At 43.2% G+C, this 20,263-nt stretch overlaps 2 protein-coding genes across 6 annotated transcripts in view; one reads left to right on the top strand and one right to left on the bottom strand.

Annotated features, from left to right (window-relative positions):
- Positions 1 to 20,263, bottom strand: part of SHMT1 (serine hydroxymethyltransferase 1) — a 147,212-nt gene that overhangs the window by 107,927 nt on the left and 19,022 nt on the right. The window lies entirely within an intron of this gene.
- EPN2 (epsin 2) overlaps positions 1 to 20,263 on the top strand; it is a 42,719-nt gene that overhangs the window by 12,802 nt on the left and 9,654 nt on the right. For 2 of the 5 annotated variants that reach the window (XM_051778171.1, XM_051778143.1), the window contains exons 2-5: positions 6,812 to 7,585; positions 16,500 to 16,624; positions 18,060 to 18,152; positions 18,422 to 18,578. In XM_051778171.1, the coding sequence (XP_051634131.1) occupies positions 6,991 to 7,585; positions 16,500 to 16,624; positions 18,060 to 18,152; positions 18,422 to 18,578 (970 nt within the window). In that variant the 5' untranslated portion in view covers positions 6,812 to 6,990. Of the gene's footprint in view, positions 1 to 2,202; positions 2,224 to 5,793; positions 5,905 to 6,811; positions 7,586 to 16,499; positions 16,625 to 18,059; positions 18,153 to 18,421; positions 18,579 to 20,263 lie in introns of those variants that run through there. The other 3 variants (XM_051778156.1, XM_051778152.1, XM_051778161.1) reach the window with 3 other exon arrangements.

The following is a 20,263-nucleotide window of genomic DNA, read 5'->3' as shown; positions in this document are numbered from 1 at the left end:
AAGAAAACACCGGGGCTTAAGGAATGGAGCTGATATTTTGTGGTCTTGCAGGTTTTTTGGTTGTGTTGTTTGCAGTCCCTCCTGTGCTCAGGCTGAGCTCTGAGGGCCTGAGCAGGTGCCTGTTGCCCCATAAGCAGCCTAAGGGGCAAGGCTGGACTTCTCTAATTAGTAATAGATCCTCAGACACATCCTCTGGCAAGAATATTGAATATCCTTCTCCCTTCCAAAATGGAAACAGTCTCCTGCTGTCCTTAACTCTGTTGAAAATACTATTCAAGTCTAACCTGGTAAACTGAATTTATTTCAGATTGTTACCTTTCAGTCAAGGCACACATTCATTTTTCTGCTCAGTTTGTGAGAATAACTGACGAAATGCTTTCACTCAAGCAGGTAATCCCTGGGGAACAAATTCCTTTGTAGAGTTTGGGGAGGTATTTTCACTGCCCCGTTGGATTAATTTGCATTTAGAATTTCTGGTTCAGTGCACAATGGCTTGACCTCACACTGCTCTGTAATTCTGCAATACTCTGGTGTTCACTGCACACCAGCTCTTTGCTGTGTGAAAAGGAAGCTGAGATGTGCCCAAAATACAGGTGGCACCGTCGGTGACACTTGACCCGGCTGGAGAAGGAGGGCGTTATTTTTAAAGAGCTGTTGTCAAAGCTCGTAATCCTAAAATTAGCTCCCGGGGCAGGTCGGATTTGGATCGTTAGCGGTGATCTCAGGGCTCTGCCAGAGCCTGGCCCCTCTCACAGCCCCGCAGAGCACATTTGCAGCCACTTCCCACACTGTCAATAATTCCAGCTGGAAAGTCAAATGGAGCTGTGGATATCAAAGCACCACCAGCGCCTCTGGCTTGGCAGGTCCCAAAATAACGTGGGCAGGTCGTGCTGCTGTGTCCTGATGCTGTGACATTTCTGCTCCTCACCCCTCTTTCCGTGCCCTCTGAGGAATAAACTCCCCATTGAGCTCAGCTACTGGTGATTTAAAGAGACCTGGAGTGGGAAAAGGTGTCACGGAGAAAACTTCAACAGATTGGTGTCCCTAAATCTCTTTTAGGGCTGAATGTCCATTCAAGCTGGAACTACTCTCTCTCTGTCTCTGAGCCTGAGACATGACTGTAAAACCACTGCAGAATCTAACCTTGGGAGTCATGAATATGCATCCATCTGGAGGAGAATTATCTTTCAGCATTAACTCTTTAAATAAAGAAATAATTTGGCCACCTGCTGTCTGTGAAAGCTGACCTTGTTCTCTCATTTGTAAAAGGGAGTGGAAAGCTTCCAAAACTTTGAATTTTGAACCATTTCCTCTTCTCAGAAATTACACTGAAGAAGACAAGCATTTAAGCTGTGAAAAATGGAAACGAAATCTTTCCTCTGGAGTTAACCCTGTTCTTCAAACCCTTTGCCAACCTGTATTTGTAGCTCGTTTCCTAAATAAGTTTGAAGGTTGAGGAAGGGCATTGATGGTAATTTCAGTGTCTTCATTTGGCTGTTTAATTCCCATGAATTGCTGTTTTCTCTGCTGTACAATAGCGAAAGAGAGCTAATAAGTGTGTTACTTGTTGGCTTTTATGTGTAGTGCCAAGCTGCTGCTCTCCTCTCAGTGCTCTCCTCCAAGTGACCACAATGTACAGTTGCCCCTTTTCCTGTTTGGATTTGGGAACAAGGTTTGTGTTGCAGTTGGATATTATATCACAGGCAGTGTAATGATACCCTCTGGTCAGCCAGTTGTTCTCTGGGAATTATTTATGAAGAGAGAAAATGTCTCCAGTAGTGTGGGATCTGGTGTAAGAAAAACGCCTTTGCTGTGATTTTTTTCTGGATTACAGCCCCGATTTTTATATGAAGGTTTGTGCTCAGTTTTTCTTTATCCTGAATTTCTGACCTGTCTGTGGAAAACGAGACTTTCTAAACCACAGTGGGCTTGGATTTGTGCACGTAACGAGCTGTGCCAAGAAAACAGGGATGTGAATTTAGCGTCAGGCAACGGGAATCCTTCTTCTTTGCCATAAATAGGAGCTGGCTCCCTGTTGGGGTTGTGTTTGAGTGTGTGCAGGTGTGGTGTCTGTGTCTGTCTGGAGGAGCTTCTTCCCTGCTCAGCATCTGGCAGCTCCTTCTCTTTGCAGACTGGTGAGAACCTGATTTATCCTGGAATCCAGGTCCCTGGGGATCACCTGCCTCTCATTCCAGCCTGATAGCAAGGAGAGCAGATCTCTAGGTATTTACGTGTATTTCCCCTGAGAGATGAAGCAGGAAGGCAGGGATATCTTTATGTAGATTGATGTCTGTAGAGACAGATCACACATTGACTGAAATAATACTCGTTTTCAAATCCTCACTTTTTATGCATGTTACTTAGAATAAATGTCTAATCTAACTATATATCTTGTCTTTAGTACTGTTAATTAAGATTTTATGCAAGTGCCTGGTGAACTTCCTGTGTTTAATGTTAATTTTCACACTTGATATTAAAGGCTTTTTATATATTTCTGATCTGTGCTTAGCTGGATTATGTATATATTTACCTTCAGGCTGATGTGGAGGGCAGATATCAGTGCAGACAAACCCTGGTTGGAGTTTTACATTCCAGAGGTGTGAATGGATTCTGCTGGAAGCCTGTCTATAGGTGGATTTGTGTGGCTGTTTTTCTTTGAACTACATTTATTAAGGACTTTGTGGCTTGGCCCCATTTCTGGGTTAGTCTCAGCAAGTCCAAGATGTTTCCTCTTCTAGATTTCATTTACTGAGTTTAATCTCTTGTGAGATAGAGAGATGTCGAGAAGTTCAGTCAGGAATTCCTTCTGTCTGCATATTGTGTGGAGAAAAGCACCAGGAGAGCTCATTGTGTAATGAAACTGTTGGAATGGGGCAAAGGAAACAGGGTGTTCCCCTCCAGGTTACCCTTGGAAGCACAGGTGAGCTTCACCTTGTCATCTACAGACCTGCTTCCTTCTCTGTTTAAAGATGACAAGCTACTTAAAACCCAGAGAAAATGGCTTTGTAGGGACCAAAGAGACAAAACAAGGAAGGCTCCCTCTTCCCCTCTCCCTTTAACCTTCCACGGAAACCTTGTCGAGCTCAACAGGCCTTTTTCCTGTTGGGAAGGAGCAGCAGCTTTAATCAGCTGGTCTTACTTTCTGCTTTCTTTGCAACTCTCCCGTTAAAAATGCAAACTCACATTTTTGCTGAAGTTGCAAGTGCATTGTGCTTCCTTGTGGTTTGTTGTGAGAACTCAATTCACCGAGGTTTCTGGAAAACAAAAAATCATCTAAACTTTCTGTGTCACTGTTTGATTGTGCATTGGAAACGGTTCCTGTTTGGTGCAGTCGGGATGTTTTGGCTTTTTGATCTCTTTAATGATAAAAGAGGCACTTGTGGGGCTTCAAGACTCTGTGATAGTCAAGCAAAGTGCCTCCCATGTGTGGTGAGGAGGCAGGGAGTGTGTAAAGCAGGTACCAAAAGGCTCACAAGGCTCCTGAGCAGGGTCACTGCCACTGCCAAGCAGTTACCTGGAATACTGGTGCAACTACCACTAGAGAGGAATAACAAGCCCATCAGCTTCCCACTCCAGCCATCCTTTGTGCTTTCACCAGAGTAAAATGAAGTTTAGAGTAAGTTGACCTTAGTGGCTTAGGAGTAAAGTAAGATTAAAACATGTCCATCAAGAAAAGGAAAAAACCCAACCATGAATGTGGCTCTCATTAAATGCCTTTGTTTTCATGATTCAGAGATATGAAGGTGAAGGATCATGGCACCATCAATGGATTGATGGTTTCAGAGCTGTTACTGAACAACAAGTGAACTATTTTATTTCCTGAAAGAGTGAAAATGACTCGTTTCACTTAATCCAGCGTGTTCTTTTCTGGAAATGTTTGCTCATTGTTCTTCCAAAACCCTACTCCAGACTTACTCTCTGCTAGTAGCCACCTTCAGGAGCTTCACACTAGAAAAGCTTCCAGTTCAGGGTCCTGCCTTTCTTCCCTTGGTTTCTCCTCTGAAACCAGATGCCTGGTTTCCTACTGGGGCGCAGTTGGGAAGGAATGAAAGCTCTTCTCTTTCTGGGGCTGTTTTTTGGGACCTTGACAGCTTTATGTTGCATTTATTCAGCTCCAAAAGTGAGACCAGAGTTGGATCATTCTTACTCTTCTCACAGGCTACTGTGCAGCAAAGCTTGGGAGACTTCAGATTGAATCTTTTCACTGTACTGCTGTGTAAAAATGGCTGGATTTGGTGCAAGAGGGAGAAAGGGGGAGCAGTCACAGGGTTTGGAGGTTCAGCTTGGCGTGTGAGACTGAGCCCTGATGGTCTGTGGCCCTGCTTGTGTTGAGAGGATGATTAATTCTTCAGGGGTTTACATGTGAGGTGTTAAAATGATTTTTTCCCAAAGCTTAAACAAAGTTGTAAAGTAATAAAACTTCTCCTTTTTTTTGTCTTGGGAGATACACAGGTGAGGCACTTGCTTCTATATGTACTTGTCAAAATAAGGCCCTCTTGTCCCTGACCTTGAAGAAATAAAACTCTCACAAGACAGGAATGTTTTTTTCAGAGATTTACAGCGGGTTAAGAGACAGGAAACGGGGTTAGGAGCAAATGGTTGGTTCTCACAGGGAAGGGCTGTTCCCAGCCAAGTGTCCTGCTAAAGATCAGTGCTCCTGCAAAGATTCCCTTTTCCAGATTGTTCCTAAATAAGGTGGGCACATCGAAGCAAATCGCTCAGATTTGAAATGAATTTGAATTGAAAAGAAGGATGAAAGGTTGAGACCTGCTGAGGGATAAAGTGGCAGATGAAAAATGCACAGGGAGAAGAAATGACCCTGGGTTCATCTGCAGGAGCAGAGGCACAATTCCCAAAAGGCACATGGACTTTACACAGAGATTTGTGTTGGAGGATTTTTTAGCCTTGGTGGACTTGTTATCTTGTTTTCTAGTCTTCCTGTTTTTGATTTTTCATGTTATTTACTGCTTTTCTGGTTGGATGACAAGCTCAGTCCTTGTGGGGGGTTGGATTCTTCTTCTCTGGGATCTGTATAACCGTTGGAATTATGTTTGTGATGTGCCTGGCACTCGGATCCTCTGCTGGCTCCACTTTTACCAGCTGAAGAAGTTCCTGACTGCAGCCTGCTCCTGGTTCTCTGTGACCATCCAGATGCCCCTGGATACCTGGTTTCTGCTTTGGCTGTGAACTTGCCTTACCCATTATTGACATGAAGAAATAGTTTAGGATAAATAAGATGTGTGTTGTGGGCTTTGTAAAATTTATTTTTTTTATTTTTTCTTACTGTTGCCCTGCCTTTTGCAGGTCGTGCATTAGAGAGTCATCACAGGGGCAGGTGATAATTTGGGCAATGTTAACTTTGTAAATGGCATGTTTATGTATGTTTATAGTGCACAAACCTGTAAATGCCCCAGAAGATGCCCCTTTTTATTCCTGTTGCCACCAGCCATCTGCCAACACACCAACACTCTCCTACCCCTGGTTCCAAATACTGGGGGAAACACCAGGGCGATGCCATTTACCTGAAGTTTAGTGTTGATCTCATTTAAAGTTCATCTTCCTTGATGTCATAGGAGTTTTTAATCTGCCAAAAATTAACCTCAGTGGAACAAGATAAAATACAGTAACTCATTGGAGTTGTTCTGTGGTGGTTGAACTTGCCCAGAATGGTTTTCTGGGAAGGGAATATGTCTTTGTGCTGAAATAAATCCTCCTGGAGCTGGGTTGACACTGAATTCTGCTCGCATTCCAAATGGCACCATCGTCAGTTGAAGAATGATAACAATTCCAGGCTTGAAATCTGTGCTTCACTTCTCTCCAGTGTCTTTGTAAGGGATAGGGTTGGTTTTTTTGGAGTGTTTGGAGAAACATTAGAGGACATCTGGAACAGGCAGCTCTGTTCATGTGAGTTTGGTTGCAGAGTCCTTGCTCAGTGTTGTGCAACTGGTGAATATCAGGGGCTGTTCTGTGTTAATGGAACAGCAAAATCTGCCAGTTTGCTCAAGTAATTTATTCTAAAGCTTAATAGGCCTCTGTTTACTTGAAACAGTGACCTTAACTGAAGAACTGACACAGCTTTCCAGCTCCAGAGCTTGTCCTTGGGTTTTCTTGCCAATCATTTTGGCTTTACAGTTCCATTCTCAAATAATTAAAAATCCTTCTGTGCTGTGAGCAGAAACACTGAGCAGAAACTGTGGGTCTGACGAGTGTTGTCAAATGTACAAAATAAATGCATTTGGGAAAAAAAAAATTCCCTTCTAATCTGCTTATCATCAAAGGTCACCTTGAGTTGGAGTGTGTCCTTCTGGGGCTCAGGTCTCCTCCCTGGGCCTCAGGATCTCTGAGTGGGTTTAAACTTACTTGGGGTTTCAGAAATGGGTAATTTTTAGGAATTTTACTCGTTCCCTCAGTTCAGATTCCTGCAGGAATGGGAGCAGTTGTCAGTGTTAGAGAGAAGCTGCTAAACACGGAATTTCTGACGTGGTTTGATCTCAGCTCTGTGAGCACTGTAATTAAAAATTCTGGGTTTTTACTTTGGAAACTAAGCCTGTAATTTCTTGGACTTGGGTTTGATTTTAAAATTTTGCTGTTCCATCAGCACGGTCGTCTTCTTACTCTTGTTTTACTCGGCGCTTCACGTTTTTAATCTTAAATGTTTAATGTTACTCATGAGAAGAGCAAGTTGTTTTCAAAACGAGAAGAAATTCAGGGAGAAAATTCATCAGTTCGCTCTAGGAAATTTGTCCCAAGTGGATGCAGATTGTTGGCTGTGCAGGAACACTAATGTGCTTTGTTTTCTTTCCTCACTCAGGTCGTGATTTTCGTTTTCTCGTGTCATTCTCTTGAAGAGAGGAAATGGTTGTAGTGGAACGTGTTACAAATAAGCCACTGATACGGAGCCTTTGCAGTTCAGAAACGTTCATAGAGGAGCAAATTTAGCCCTTTTCTGTTTGTGTTCTGCAACCTGCCCGGGCAAAAAGGGAACTAAAAATGACGACTTCGTCTATCAGACGGCAGATGAAGAACATCGTGAACAATTACTCAGAGGCCGAAATAAAAGTTCGGGAAGCGACCTCTAATGACCCCTGGGGTCCTTCCAGTTCGTTAATGACTGAAATAGCAGATCTGACTTACAACGTTGTGGCCTTTTCTGAAATTATGAGCATGATCTGGAAACGGCTCAACGACCACGGCAAGAACTGGCGACACGTGTACAAGGCCCTGACGCTCTTAGATTACCTGATCAAAACCGGCTCCGAGAGGGTGGCCCAGCAGTGCAAGGAGAACATTTTTGCCATCCAGACGTTGAAAGATTTCCAGTACATCGATCGAGATGGCAAAGACCAGGGCATCAACGTGAGGGAGAAGTCCAAGCAGCTGGTGTCGCTCCTGAAGGACGACGAGCGACTCAAGACGGAGAGGGCCCAGGCCCTGAAGACCAAAGAACGCATGGCCCAGGTGGCCACTGGAGTGGGCAGCAACCAGATCACCTTTGGCCGAGGCTCCAGTCAGCCCAACCTGTCCACCAGCTACTCAGAGCAGGAGTATGGAAAGTCTGGAGGATCCCCAGCCTCCTACCATGGCTGTAAGTACAGGCAAACACACGGGAGAAGTTCCTCTTCTTTTTCTTTTGAGAGATTTTGATAAGATTTGCTGTTGGAGGTGAGGGTAACCTGAGGTAGCTCAGTTGGTGGGAACATGGTGCCAATGACACCAAAGTTGGTGTTCAGCTTTGGGCTCAGTCCCTTTATGGCATTCAGTTGAGTTGGACTCAGTGATCCCTGTGGGTCCCTTCCAGCTCAGAATGTTCTGTGGTTCTGGTTGTGCTGCCTTTGTGGATCTGCTCCATGGCATCACTGTCTCCTCCCCTGCCTGGTTAAATGTTTGCTTTGGAGGGGATGTGTGTACTGACTTCATTTAAGAAGCAGTTGTTCCCTGGCAGTTCCCAAAGGTAGCACTGTCAGGCTGCTTTTGGGAACGTGCTCCGGTGTTTGATGTGGTGGGGAGATTGGCAATGGATTTTTCCTGTTTTTTTTCCTTGGAAATTCATTCTTTTTGTGAAGTATAATTCATGGAATCATAGAATGATTTGGGGTGGAAGGACCTTAAAAGCTCATCCCATTCCACCCCCTGCCATGGGCAAGGACACCTCCCACTAGCCCAGGTTGCTCCAAGCACTGTCCAACCTGGTCTTGAATTCAAGAAAAAATTAGAAATACAGAATATTTCCTGGATCATTTTGCTACTTTATGCTGCTGCTATTGTACTTTGGCAAGAGTGCTGCTGTTTAATTTCCTTTATTGCTTACTCAGCAGTTCTTGGAGTAGTAATGCTTTGAATTTGTCTGTATTTAAATATTTATACTCTCTGTCTTTGGTGTGTAAGCATCTCTACTAAATACTATATTTCATTCTTAAAAAATTAATACAATGATGTGGGAAGAACAAATTCTTTCTGCCACTGCTTGGGGGGAACTCCCTGTCATGTCAGGAAGAGGCCTGATTTGGCACTAAATCCTCCTTAATGTAAGTAATGATCTGATGAAAGCTGCTTTGGCTGGAATGTCAGTGGTTGTGGTCTAATTCTGAAGGAAAATCTTGTCTTTAAATGAATGTTTAGGGTGTGTGGAGGGCTGTAACCCAGCCAGGGTGGAGAATCCACTGAGCACCAGTTCTAGGAATCTGAAGTTTGTCATGTCCTGGGTCCCAGAGTGCTGCTCAAATCATAAATATGTGAGTGTGCAAACACTTCCCGGGGAAGGCAGGAGGAGGTGGCAGGAAAATCAAACTAAATCTGTCCATTTAAAGCTATGGAGATGAGCAGGAAAAATTATTTCCAAAAAGAAGTATTTTGCAAATAATGTGCATGAAGATTTTCAGGTATGAGGTTTTTTTAATCTTTTAATTAGGAGCTAGATAACAAACCTCTTGGTTTTTGTGTAATAATCATATTTCTGCCTGTTCATATTTTCTATAGGTACATAGGTTTTTTATAATAACCACACCAGAGCATTGTTTCAGTGTGACTTTTTAAAGCACATCATATATATTGTTACCACAACAATAACATTTTTTTTTCTTTTGAAGTCTGCGGATCACTGTTGACTACAGCAAAAATTCTTAATTTAGGATATAACTTGAAATACTGTTTTTGACTTGAGCTGATGGACTAAATAATAGTGACTGAGTTCTGCTGAGCACACCTTGGGTTCCACAGGGTTATTGTTTCACCAGCTCCTGCCTCTAATTAGTGCCTGGAACTATTGTTTGGCACGCTAAATGCTACCAGAGGCTCCAAACTATTCCTTCTGGCAGGGTTGAGCAATGCAGGGTGTGTTCCTGGATTGTTCCTTGGGAGAAGCAGCAAATTTGGCTGTTCTTTCAGTCCAAATGTGGATTTAGTGGATGCTCCCATTTCCCTGTGTGTGTCTCCCGTGGCAGGATTGCTTTTGAGGTAATGATTTCTTAAGCTTTTCTTCCTCCTCCCTCCCTGAGCACAGACCTAAGAAGCTTTAGAAATCTCAGGCTTTTTTTTTTTTTTTTTCTTCCTGGGTTGTGGCCTCTCCTGGACTTCTCACAGTGGATCAGCCCAAATACAGATGGCTGTTGGTTTTTTTATATTTTGAAGTTTTAATGTGTTTTTGTCAGGTTTAATTGAGCATAGCAAAGCAAGCCAACACCTTTCAGAACAGCTGGGCTTATATACTCCTGGTATTGGAAAATCTTTAGATTTTAGAAAATCTGATATTGGAAAAAACCAGCTTTATCCCAGGAAACGAGGAAGGAGTTTCATTAAAATCCAGACATTTAATCTGTTACATAAATGTAGGGTCATTCCTGTGCCTTCTAAATTTGATGGAAAAGATGCTTTTCATTATTTAAAGTGGAAGAGATTGTATGCATCCTGTTTTATTTTTTTAAATGATAACCTCCTTTTGTTCTGAAAAGATGGATTCAGTGAAATATGTGAAAGGAATTAAGTTATGCTTGGCTCCTGGGAAATATTCTCCTTGTAGCAGCTCAAAGATGTGGTTGCTGCACTGTATATTCTGGCAGAATTCTCTTTCATTCCTCTGAGCCTTTGAAGAGGAGATCAGAGACATTTAGATTTGCAATCTATAGCATGAGGTTTGCCTCTTAAAAATGTGCATCCCTCCTCTTTGCTGAATATATCACATGTCTTCTTAACAGTCAAATATCAGTAAAGTTTGGGAGAGTTAGCAGCCTTTTTGCCAACATCACTACATGAAATATTTTGTCTCTCAGTGGTTTTGGTATCAGCAGATTTTACTTTTGTTCCTCTTTAGTGGGGATTGCAGATTTTGGGAATGCATTCCCCTTGCTTGAAGAGGTGATGTTGGGCTATAAAATCTGATTTTTGATGCTTTCTTGCAGAAGAAATGAAGCCTGAGCTGACTGAAAGAGCTGGGTAGTCCCTCCAGGATAGATCATTGGGGGAACAAGAACTTGCAGTGGATACTGTGCTGGATTGTGCCTGAGGGATCTCTTCCCTTTCTGTCACTTCCTAAAAGTGCAATATTGGATAAGTCAGTGGCCCCTTTTTGGTTTGGTTTGCTCAGAATGTTGAATGAGCTGCACTGCACAGGCTGAACACTGCAGTGCTCACACTCCTGCCCTTCCCAGCCTCCTAACACCTGTGGGTTTGAATCCAACAGTTGGATTTTGTACTTGATGTTGAGCCAGAAAGGGTTTTCTTAAAGACTTGCTGGTCATCGTGTCCCAAATTCATCCTTTATGAAAAAGTAAAAGCATTACTTCCAGCCTGTGTAGTGTGGGAGAGTTCAAGATGGAAAAGGATCTCTTGACTCTTGAACAGTTATCCCTCACTGCTGCAGGCAAGACTTGGCAAATAAGGACATTTCTCCCCATTTCCTTGTGGATATTTTCATCTCATCTCTAACAGTCCTTTAGAAACTGTGCAAAGTGAAATGGGGAAATGTGAGAGTTTTTAATAAGATCCTTTCCCCCAAAGCTTTGCCTTAATGACTTGGTTGGCCCTGAAGATCTCAGTGCTTGGGTAATTCCAGGGAGTACATTATGGTGTGTGAATGTGAAAGTATTAGTATATTTTTGCTACTTAGTCTCATAACCTGTAAGTGGAAGCCAAGAGAGTTACTAAAGCAAAAAACAGAAATTAAATCTCCTCCCAACCTTCATCTTGTCAACAATTTCTGACACACTGGGAACAATTGCTTTTATCTTCCAGTTGGCAATTAATGTTCAGATTAGGAGCTGTTAAATATTCCATGACAAAGTGCATAATAGTTCTTTATTATTTTGGAAAACGTGTAAATTCTCTGGAGTTGCAGGAAATCTGATGTCAGGTTTTATTTCACTGTGGAGGAATGTTCTTGTGTGGTGCTGAGCCCAAACCTACTGGGGAGAGGAAGGAATATAAGGTGGATATCCGAAATCTTTCGGAGGAGAATTTCTTCGCTCATAACGTGGTTTTGTGTCTAAAAAATTGTCTTTATGCTTTTATACATCAGTCACCCGGTTTTGAAAACTTCAGCCTCCTGCTCCTGGCCTTGTTTCATCTACAGCTGCCAGTGACCACTTAAATAGGATTCTGGATTTATGGCTGCACAAGGAAAAGTAGGATGTTCTTAATATAGACCTCTTAAGCCTGATGTTTCAAGCCTAGGAAGTGCTGGTCATGTTTTAAACCCAAGTTTACTGAGGCCTTACTGCTTTTTCAGAGATCCAATCCTGTCATGCCCAAGCCAGGATGTCCCTGTGATATTTTGGGTTGTCCACACACCCTTCCCTTTGTCCATGTGCTCCCGTGGGTTTGGGAGGCAGAGCCAGACTGGGGTGGGGTTAATGCCCTGATTTCATTGACACAAACGTGTGACCTGCTTTCAGAGCAGCACTGCCCCGAGGTGGGCTCAGCTCAGCTAAGCTCAGCTCAGCTAAGCTCAGCTCACATTCATTGTGCAAACAGCCTGTTTGAGAAAAGATCGGTGAAAGATGGGCTGAAAAGGGCTTTTATGGATCTTGGGAAATGCCAAGTCTGTTAACCTTTCCTGTAAAGATTCTGGGAGCAATTGTCTTCAGGTGAATTAATGAGTTTTTAATGTTTCCAGTGATTATTGATGTTAAGTCGACTCATTATTTAAAAGCAGTTTTGTGAAGCCTCAGCAAGGTTATGTTCTCTCATCTATTTTTGGCTTTCTCTCCACTTTTATTTGGAGTAGAAAGTAAATCAGAGGAATTGCTGTTTGGGGTTTGACATGATAGGAAATTCATAAAATCCCAGAATGGTTTGGGGAAGGGACCTTAAAGCTCATCCAGTTCCAACCCTCTGCCATGGGAAGGGCACCTTCCACTATCCCAGGTTAATCCAACCTGGCCTTGGACACTTGCAGGGATGGGGCAGCCCCAGCTTCTCTGGGCAACCTGTGCCATTCAGATTTCAGAATGCTCCTCTTTTTAAAGTTGTTTTTTTTATTTATTTAATAATTTACAGGTTTTTAACAATTTGCAGGTTGGAACACATCTCTCTGCCCTTCCATCTTAGTCAGGGAATATATGACTTATCATCCAGCAATGAATCTGGATGAACAGTTTGGATAATTCCTGTAGTTTGAGGTGTTGAAGGAATGTGGCAGACTCCTGTCAGACGTCACTTGACAACTTGATTAAATTCTCTCATCATATATTTCTTTTTCTGGTGAAGGTGGGAAGTGCCATTGGTGTATTCAGGCTTCTGTAATGGCACTAAATGATCCAACTCTGTCTGTTGAGCTGGATGTAGGGATCACCTGGGAGGAAAATGCTCCTAAAACCAAAACAAACCTCAAGGATTTGTTCAGGGTTAAATGAATTTCAGAAGTGCTCTGTGTGCTCAGCACAGTTAAATCCTGCAGGAAGGTTGAGCAGCTCCACCTTGTCACGTTCAGAGGTGTTATTAACTCTCCTCTTGTGTCTGAAAGATTCTTTAATTCCCAGTGGAAAGGTGGATTACACAACTCCTCCTAGACTGAACAGTTTGCACAAACCTTCCCATCATTTGAGAGGCTAGATTGGCTTTTTGAACGGATCCCATCCTTATTTGAGTGGTCTTTCATTGGAAGACTAACAGATGGGATCTCTGCTTGGTTCCCAAGGGAATTTCTGTCAGTGTCTGAGTTCTTACCTTGATATTAATCTAATTTTTCAAGTCAGCCTTGGTTTTGTCTACATTTGTGGGTGCACTGATTGAGGGAGGAAGCAGCTTTTCTTTCTGAACAGCTGTGACTGAGAAGTGAAGTCTGTTCTTCAGAATTCCACCTGCAGATCAGAAAAAGAAAAACCCCAGGAATAACAAAACCAATCCCAAACCCCAAGCACAGCCTTCTGAATGGGAATGCAAAGTCTGACTGGTGTGCTGGGAGTGATTTTTGTCACTAATGCAGGCAGTGACTCTGCTTTCCATGTCCTGTGTATTCACTTCAACTCAGCCAGAGCTATCGACATCTACAGAGGGCTTTTGATATTGCCAAGCTATAGGAAATTATCAATAGATGTGTCTGAAAGACAGCAGAGCCTGGCCTGGGGACAGATGGTGGAGCAGAATCCTGCTTTAGTGATTAACTGAGGGTGGAGATGATTCCCTTGCCGAGCAGCCCAGCCCGGTGGTGTCGCTCCCTGCGGGAGCAGATTCCCACCAGTTTGCTTCTGGGCAGCCTGGAGGGACTGGGATCTCCAAATTCCCAACAAAGCAGGGCTTAGCAGGTCAGAATTGATCTATTGAGTCCCATCTTACATAAACATCTGAGTTAACTGTCATGTGCTGGGGGATAAGGGATGCTTTGTGTGGCAGCGATCCTGTTACTAAGGCAATAACCTTTCTGCTGGATCCTGGGAATTCAAACCTTAATGCAGGATGAGGCCCATATAGGAGTGAAGTTGCTGCATAAAGCATGTCAGGTTACTCCCAGGAACAGTGTTTTGAATTTTCCTTAATCCTTTCTCAAACAATTTGCTGGCAGCTCTTTAATGTAGGTGGTTTTATAACACTGCAGAGGTTTAAATGTAAAATAGCAACATTTCTATAGTTCGGGGTTTTTTTTTCAAATGAGGCCCAAGGAAGAATTTCAAATGGGCATTTTTCTTTTTTTTTTTTTTTTTTTTTTTGAAGTGCCTTTTAGAGTTAATGAAACCAAGTAGAATGAATTGCTGGAAAAGCCTGAAAGTGAAAAGAAATAATTTATATCCGTGAGACGCCGTGTTATCCACGTTCAGATCCTGGAGCTGCTGATGTTGGGCTCTGCTGGGAGCTGTGAGCTCATGGAGCTCCCTGCCAAAGCAATCCAGCCCTTCCTGTGCATGGCTGGGAGGTGAGGACCCCCCAGGGGAGGGCCAGTGGGATGCAATTCCCGCTCCTTGCAGCTTTTCCGGGCAGAAGGGCCGGGAGCTGCTGAAAGCTGAGACTGGTGAGTGTGTTCAGCCAGTCCTTCCCGTGGAAATGGCAGGAAAATCAACGGGATGAACCCATTCCACATCATTTTAAAGCCATTGTACCTTCAGCTTCTGAGCTGTTATGGAATGTAGTAACATCAACAGGGATGGAAAAGCTGATTTGCAGGAAGGGCAAGAAATCCCATTTCCCCCCACAACTGCAGCTGAAAAACTGGAAGACCAGGAGGTGCCTCCCTGCTCATGGTCCAGGTCCATCTGCTCTCAGGTGACTCTGTTGGTGTCCCATTTGTCCCACACTTATCCAGCTCTGTTTTTAAACCAGTTACAACTCTTTCCTTCTCTATTCCCTGCTGGAAAACTGCTCTTCTCTACTTATCTCTTAAATCTATTCATGGTCAATTTATACCATTAGTTCTTGCCCCTTTATCTTAAATAGCTTTTCTGGCTCTGTGGTGTTTGCAAGCCTGATATATTTAACAACCATAAACTGCTCAATCTTCCTTTTGCAAAGATAAACACATAAAACATTCTCCATGCTCTGAAGGGAAGAGTTTCCACCTCCATTCTGGTTTTGAAATCACCCATCTTGGGTTTGAGTGACCAGAACTAGTGCTCATGTTTAACCTCTCTTGTCTGGGAATTATCACGTGCTTTAGTTATATTGTTTTTAATAGTCCATATAATATATCAGAGAGCCTGGCTGTGACTATTGGAGCAAACAGGCTAAATTTAGTTATTTCATTTGAAAAAGTAATAGAATTGAGGGATGAGTAACATCTCTGTTGCAGTAAGGAGCTTGTCTGGTTGGCTTGAGAGCCTCAGGATCAGCACAACGTGGAGGGATCGTTCTGGGGGATAAATTAATGTGTCCCTTTAGAAACAGAGTGGGGTGGGATGGAAAGGTCATTCCTTTTTTAGGGAGGGTCACTGCCTTGAGGCCTGTTGGAGGAGAGAGGAAGGTGCACTTCTTGTTTTGAAATGTCATCTTGGAGAGACAAGACTGGGAAGTGTTTGCAGGATTAAAGTAGTGATGAAAAAGTGCTTTTTAAAACATAGTTTGGCAATCTCAAACATGCCCAGCTGGTCTGCTAAGAAGAAACTCGATTTCTTAGACCTTGCCATGCTAGTTTAAAAACATGATTCCTCTCTATTAAATGTCAATGTATATTTTGCCAAACTTAATTATCATTCCAGCCATTAAATACAAACTTCCTTGCCAAACTGAGATAAAATTTCTGTGTGAATGATTTGATGCTAGAGAATTATTTGTGAGAGTGAGCACAAAAAAAATGTTTAGTTACTGTCTAATGCTAAACCTACTAGTGTTGTCCCATTGGGATGGGAATTTCTGCATGTTGCTGTCGTGAAAACATCAAGAAAAGATGGTTTGTATGTTGAGAAATTGCATATTTTAGCTGTCAAGCTCAAGTGTTGCTCGTGGAGTGGGGGAGATCACAGCTAGAGCTCAGCTAGTGGAAATCTTCCTCCAAAAAAAGACCAACCAACACCAGAAACCAAACAACGCCCCCAACCCATAGACCAAACTCTTTCTTAACAGAGAATGATACAGTATTTGTGTAAATTTGGGGTATGAAAGGCTGACTTGTTTGTCCCTGAGCCTGCTCAGCAGTTAAGAATAGTTCTTTATCTTCCCATTAGGACTGTATTATTTTACAGAAAAGTGGGTGGTATCCAGTTTTACCCCGAGATTGGCCAACTCCCAGCAAATCCTTAGTGACATTGGGAGATGTGAGAAATATCAACAAATGTTTTCTTGAACAATTAATTCTCTGCATTTTTAAGTCGGTGTCCTACCCCCAAAGTTCTCAGAGTGTCCAGGGGTCCTCGTTGATGTTACAACCCCACTAAAGCCTTTGTTTTCCAGGAATATTTGTCCTTTAAACCAACTGACTGTTGAATTGTCGTTCCCCTCAGCCACGGTGGGAGCTCTTGGAGGTCTCCAGTCTCCCTGGAACGGGGGAGGATCCGCTCAGAGCAAGAATCAAACGCGCCACATGTTTTCTGTTGTTTGCTGTGTTTGATGTGCTAAACGTGGTGGGTTTTGTCTCCCAACAGCGACGTCCCCTCGAGTTTCCTCGGAGCTCGAGCAGGCCCGGCCTCAGACGAGCGGGGAGGAGGAGCTGCAGCTGCAGCTGGCGCTGGCCATGAGCCGGGAGGTGGCGGAGCAGGTCGGTGCCCGTGTAGGTTTTGCCTTTGATAGTTGAGATTGCAATCCTGGTTTGGGTTTTTTTGGGTTTGTTTTGTTTTTTTTTTTTTCCTTCCCAGTGGCAGCTTGGCTTTGCTCCAGGTGGAAAGGCCATTTTGGAAGGTGTTGCTCTTGCTTTTTTTTTTTTTTTTTTTTTAAATCTCTTTTTTAAAGTAACTCCAGCCTCCCAGCTGTTGAGACTAGTGGAAGATGACAGTCACTTTGCGGGAAGACTTTGTGTGGGAGGATGTTAATCAGCACATTACTGAAGATGTTTTCAGTTAGGAAGAGCTGGAAGCGTGACTGGTCCTGAAAACCTTCATTAATGTCAGTGAATTCTGATTCCAGTGGAATTTTGAATGGTCTGGTTGTTTGGTAAGAGTGTCTGGAACAAGAGGGTGACCTGACACAAAGTACCAGAATATATAAAGAACTTGGTTTAAAGTAACTTGATTCCTAATCTGTCACCTGAATTATGTTACTGTGCTAATTCTTAAGAAGTTCATTTTGAATTTGGAGTAAATGATAGATAAATAATTGTGGATAAAGTCTGCTTCATGTTAATATATAACGAAGTTGAATCTCAGCTATGAGTGAAAATTCAAGTCAGCCCTGCTGAGTGTAATATTTTAGAGGTTTCCTGTGACAATTTAGCTTAAGCTGCATGTTTAGCATTAGTATCTCTATGCTTGGAAAGGAAAACTGTCACCCAGTAAACTTTATAATTATTGAGCAATAAAGGGAAAGAAAATATAAATCAGAATCTAATCAGTTGAAGTAGCTTGAAAAATGACAAGGAAAATACCAGCTGGGGGATTAGTCAACTTCTGAAAGATGTGATGCAAGCAAAGACATTTAAAGTATTTGAATGTACCACAAACGTTGTGGTTTACAGATGTTTAAACCTTCAAATTACAGGGAGTTGGCTCGACTGATTCCCTTGGTGTTCTTTCTAACACTTGTATCAGTGTGGAGGGAAGCTGAGAAAAGCCAGGGAAATTAGAGTTTAGTTCCCCACAACCTTCAGCGGTTCCAAATCATGGTGATAATTCAAAAAGGGGCTGTTTACTCGAAGTTCTGTGGTGTTTCTACCTAGAAGCTGAGTTTTGGAAAGAATGTTGCATTTATATTCCCATCAGGAATAAAACAACACGAGGGTAAATGTCAATCAGCAGACTGGATTGTGATGACACCGCTGGTGTTCCGGGGTCGGGGTGCTCCTGACCTCTGGTTGAGGCAAGAACCGCAAGAAAATTCCTCTCCCTCTCTCAGTCATGTCCAAATTCGAGCAAATAATCCCAGCAGCGGTGGCAGGGAGGGCTGGCCAGGCCTTCCCTGGAGGTGTCCTGCCCAGGGGTTGGATTCCTGGAGGGAGCAGCAGCCCAGTGCAGGCTCATGGTCTATATCACCAGTGTTGATTTCCTTTGCAGGAGGAGCGCCTCAGACGCGGAGATGATCTGAGATTACAGATGGCTCTGGAGGAGAGTCGCAGAGACACAATTAAAATTCCCAAAAAGAAGGAGGTAGTGCCTTCGACTAAGAAACTCCCGGTTATGCTGCCAAAAGCTGAAATACAGTAACACAAAATAGCTTAATACTGAGCTCTTGTATGCTTTTGGGATTGCTTTGTTGTGTAGCTTTAAAGCTTCTTCCGTGTGGGTTAAATTTCGAACTACTAGTCAATGCAGGTGTGTAAAAGGAAAAAAAAAAATAATTGCCTCTTCACTCTCATGGGTTTGTACTTCAGAGTGACAATGCTCTTGATTAAAGCTCAGATTATTCCTGCCCTCAGCACACCACTTTGTTGGACCTGATGGATGCCCTGCCCTCCTCGGCACCGGCCCCGCCGAAAACGGAGCCGTGGGGACCTCCCGCTGTTGCAAACCAAACTGATCCCTGGGGAGGATCCACAGTTGCAGCTCCTGCCTCTGACCCGTGGCAATCATTTGGTAAGGAGAAAACTGCCAGGAGGAATGTTATTTAAAGGGTTTTGCTTTTTGATGTTGAACTTTTCAAAGTTCCTCCGTGTCCGGTGTCACGCCTCGGGTATTAGTCCATCTTGATTGGTTCCCATACTCTAGAACTGACATTCCCCAATTAATTTCCAAGCAGAAACAAATGGAAATTCCACTCTTTTTAAACAGCTGGGTTTTTGTGTGTGCATTCTGTCCATTGTACTTCAGGCTGGTGGTTCTACAACCTCTTCTTTAAAGTGCTTCAAAGTCATTTACATCAGCATTCAACACATCACCATCAGGTTCCTGATGAAAATGTTGAAGTTCAATAATGAAATGCCTTGTTTGGGGTTATTTCCCCTCCTCATGGTGGCATTTAAGGCACCTACAAAGCTGCTGGGCCAGCTGCAGGTCATCATTCTAAGTGTCATCTGTTTTTCTTTTGGTGACAGGAAATCAGAAGAAGCCCAAGTTTTGGGCCCTGAGGCTATTCAGTGTATTTTTCCATGGTTAAAAACAAACAAAATCCGACTTTCTTCAGTTCTCCTGCTTTGTCTGTCACTCTCTGACAGGATTTCCCTTCCATCAGTTTTGACCGTAGTGTTCTTTGTCAATGCCTCCAACTTTATTCCACCACAGCACAACCCCTTACTCCAGCTTGCTGGTTTCTTGGCTCCCAAGGATAGTCCTGAAGATAAAAGATTTAGGAGTTTTCTGATAAAAAGAGTCATTCATTAAACTGTATTTCTCGAGTCCTGCATGTGCTGTGGTGTTCCAGTGGAGCTGGTGGAAGCTCCACAAAGGGACTTCCCAAACGCTCTCATTTCCTGCACTCCCTTTATGAAGGAAAAGACATTTTGGGAAGCTTCAGTTGATGGGAAATGCTGTCATTACCATTTCTGGTGGGGCATTGCTGTAGCTCAGCGCTGAGGGCAGATAAAGGAAATGTAAGTACTGGTGTGGGAATAGTTTGGCTTCCTTGGAGAGTTCTGGCATTTCCTGGTGCGGAGCTGCAGTGAGACCGTGGGCCTGTTGACGAAACAAAAACCAGCAAATTGGGATTTGTGCCATTGTGTGCAGGACTGAATTGGTTTATGAGAATATTGTCATGCCAAGGGGGGTTGTATGTAGTTTGGAAAACTCAAAATAATTCTCAGTTGTCACTTGAAAGCCACGTGGTGGTTAAAGATAATGGTTGTGCACATGCTGAACTGCTCTTACACAGTCCTCAGTTAAATGGAATTAAACCATTCCTGCCGAGAAGGTTCATAGGGAAGAGGAAATGTTTGCATGTCCTGCCTGGTTTGGAGGTAGTTGATCACTGTACAGTTGTGCAGGATGTGCCTGGGAAGTGCTGGGCTCCCATTCCTGGTGCTCCAGGAGGGGGATGGATGACCTTCCAGCACCCACCTGGGCCACTGCAAAAGGAACGTGGGATTTGCCTCAGTATTCCTGGGGTTTAATAACTTAAAATATTGGTAGAAACAAGAACAGAATTGCTTTGCTGAAAAGCAATAAATTAGGCTGGGGAGGAAGAAGAAAAACCTGGCAGGAAAGTGTAAATGATGAGAGGAGTTTCCTTCTCTTTTCCTTCTCCTTTGTTTGGTCTTAAATTTCCCCCTACCCTCGTGCACAACCTGAAGCAGTTTGGTCACTGAATTTGTGGGAACGAAGAGTTG

The sequence above is a fragment of the Manacus candei genome, unplaced genomic scaffold (genome assembly GCF_025592945.1).
Source record: "Manacus candei isolate 608988 ecotype Guabito, Panama unplaced genomic scaffold, ASM2559294v1 h1tg000002l, whole genome shotgun sequence".
Classification (NCBI taxonomy): domain Eukaryota; kingdom Metazoa; phylum Chordata; class Aves; order Passeriformes; family Pipridae; genus Manacus; species Manacus candei.
The sequence above is the reverse complement of the archived record's forward strand: the minus strand, read 5'-3'. Positions and strand labels throughout refer to the sequence as shown.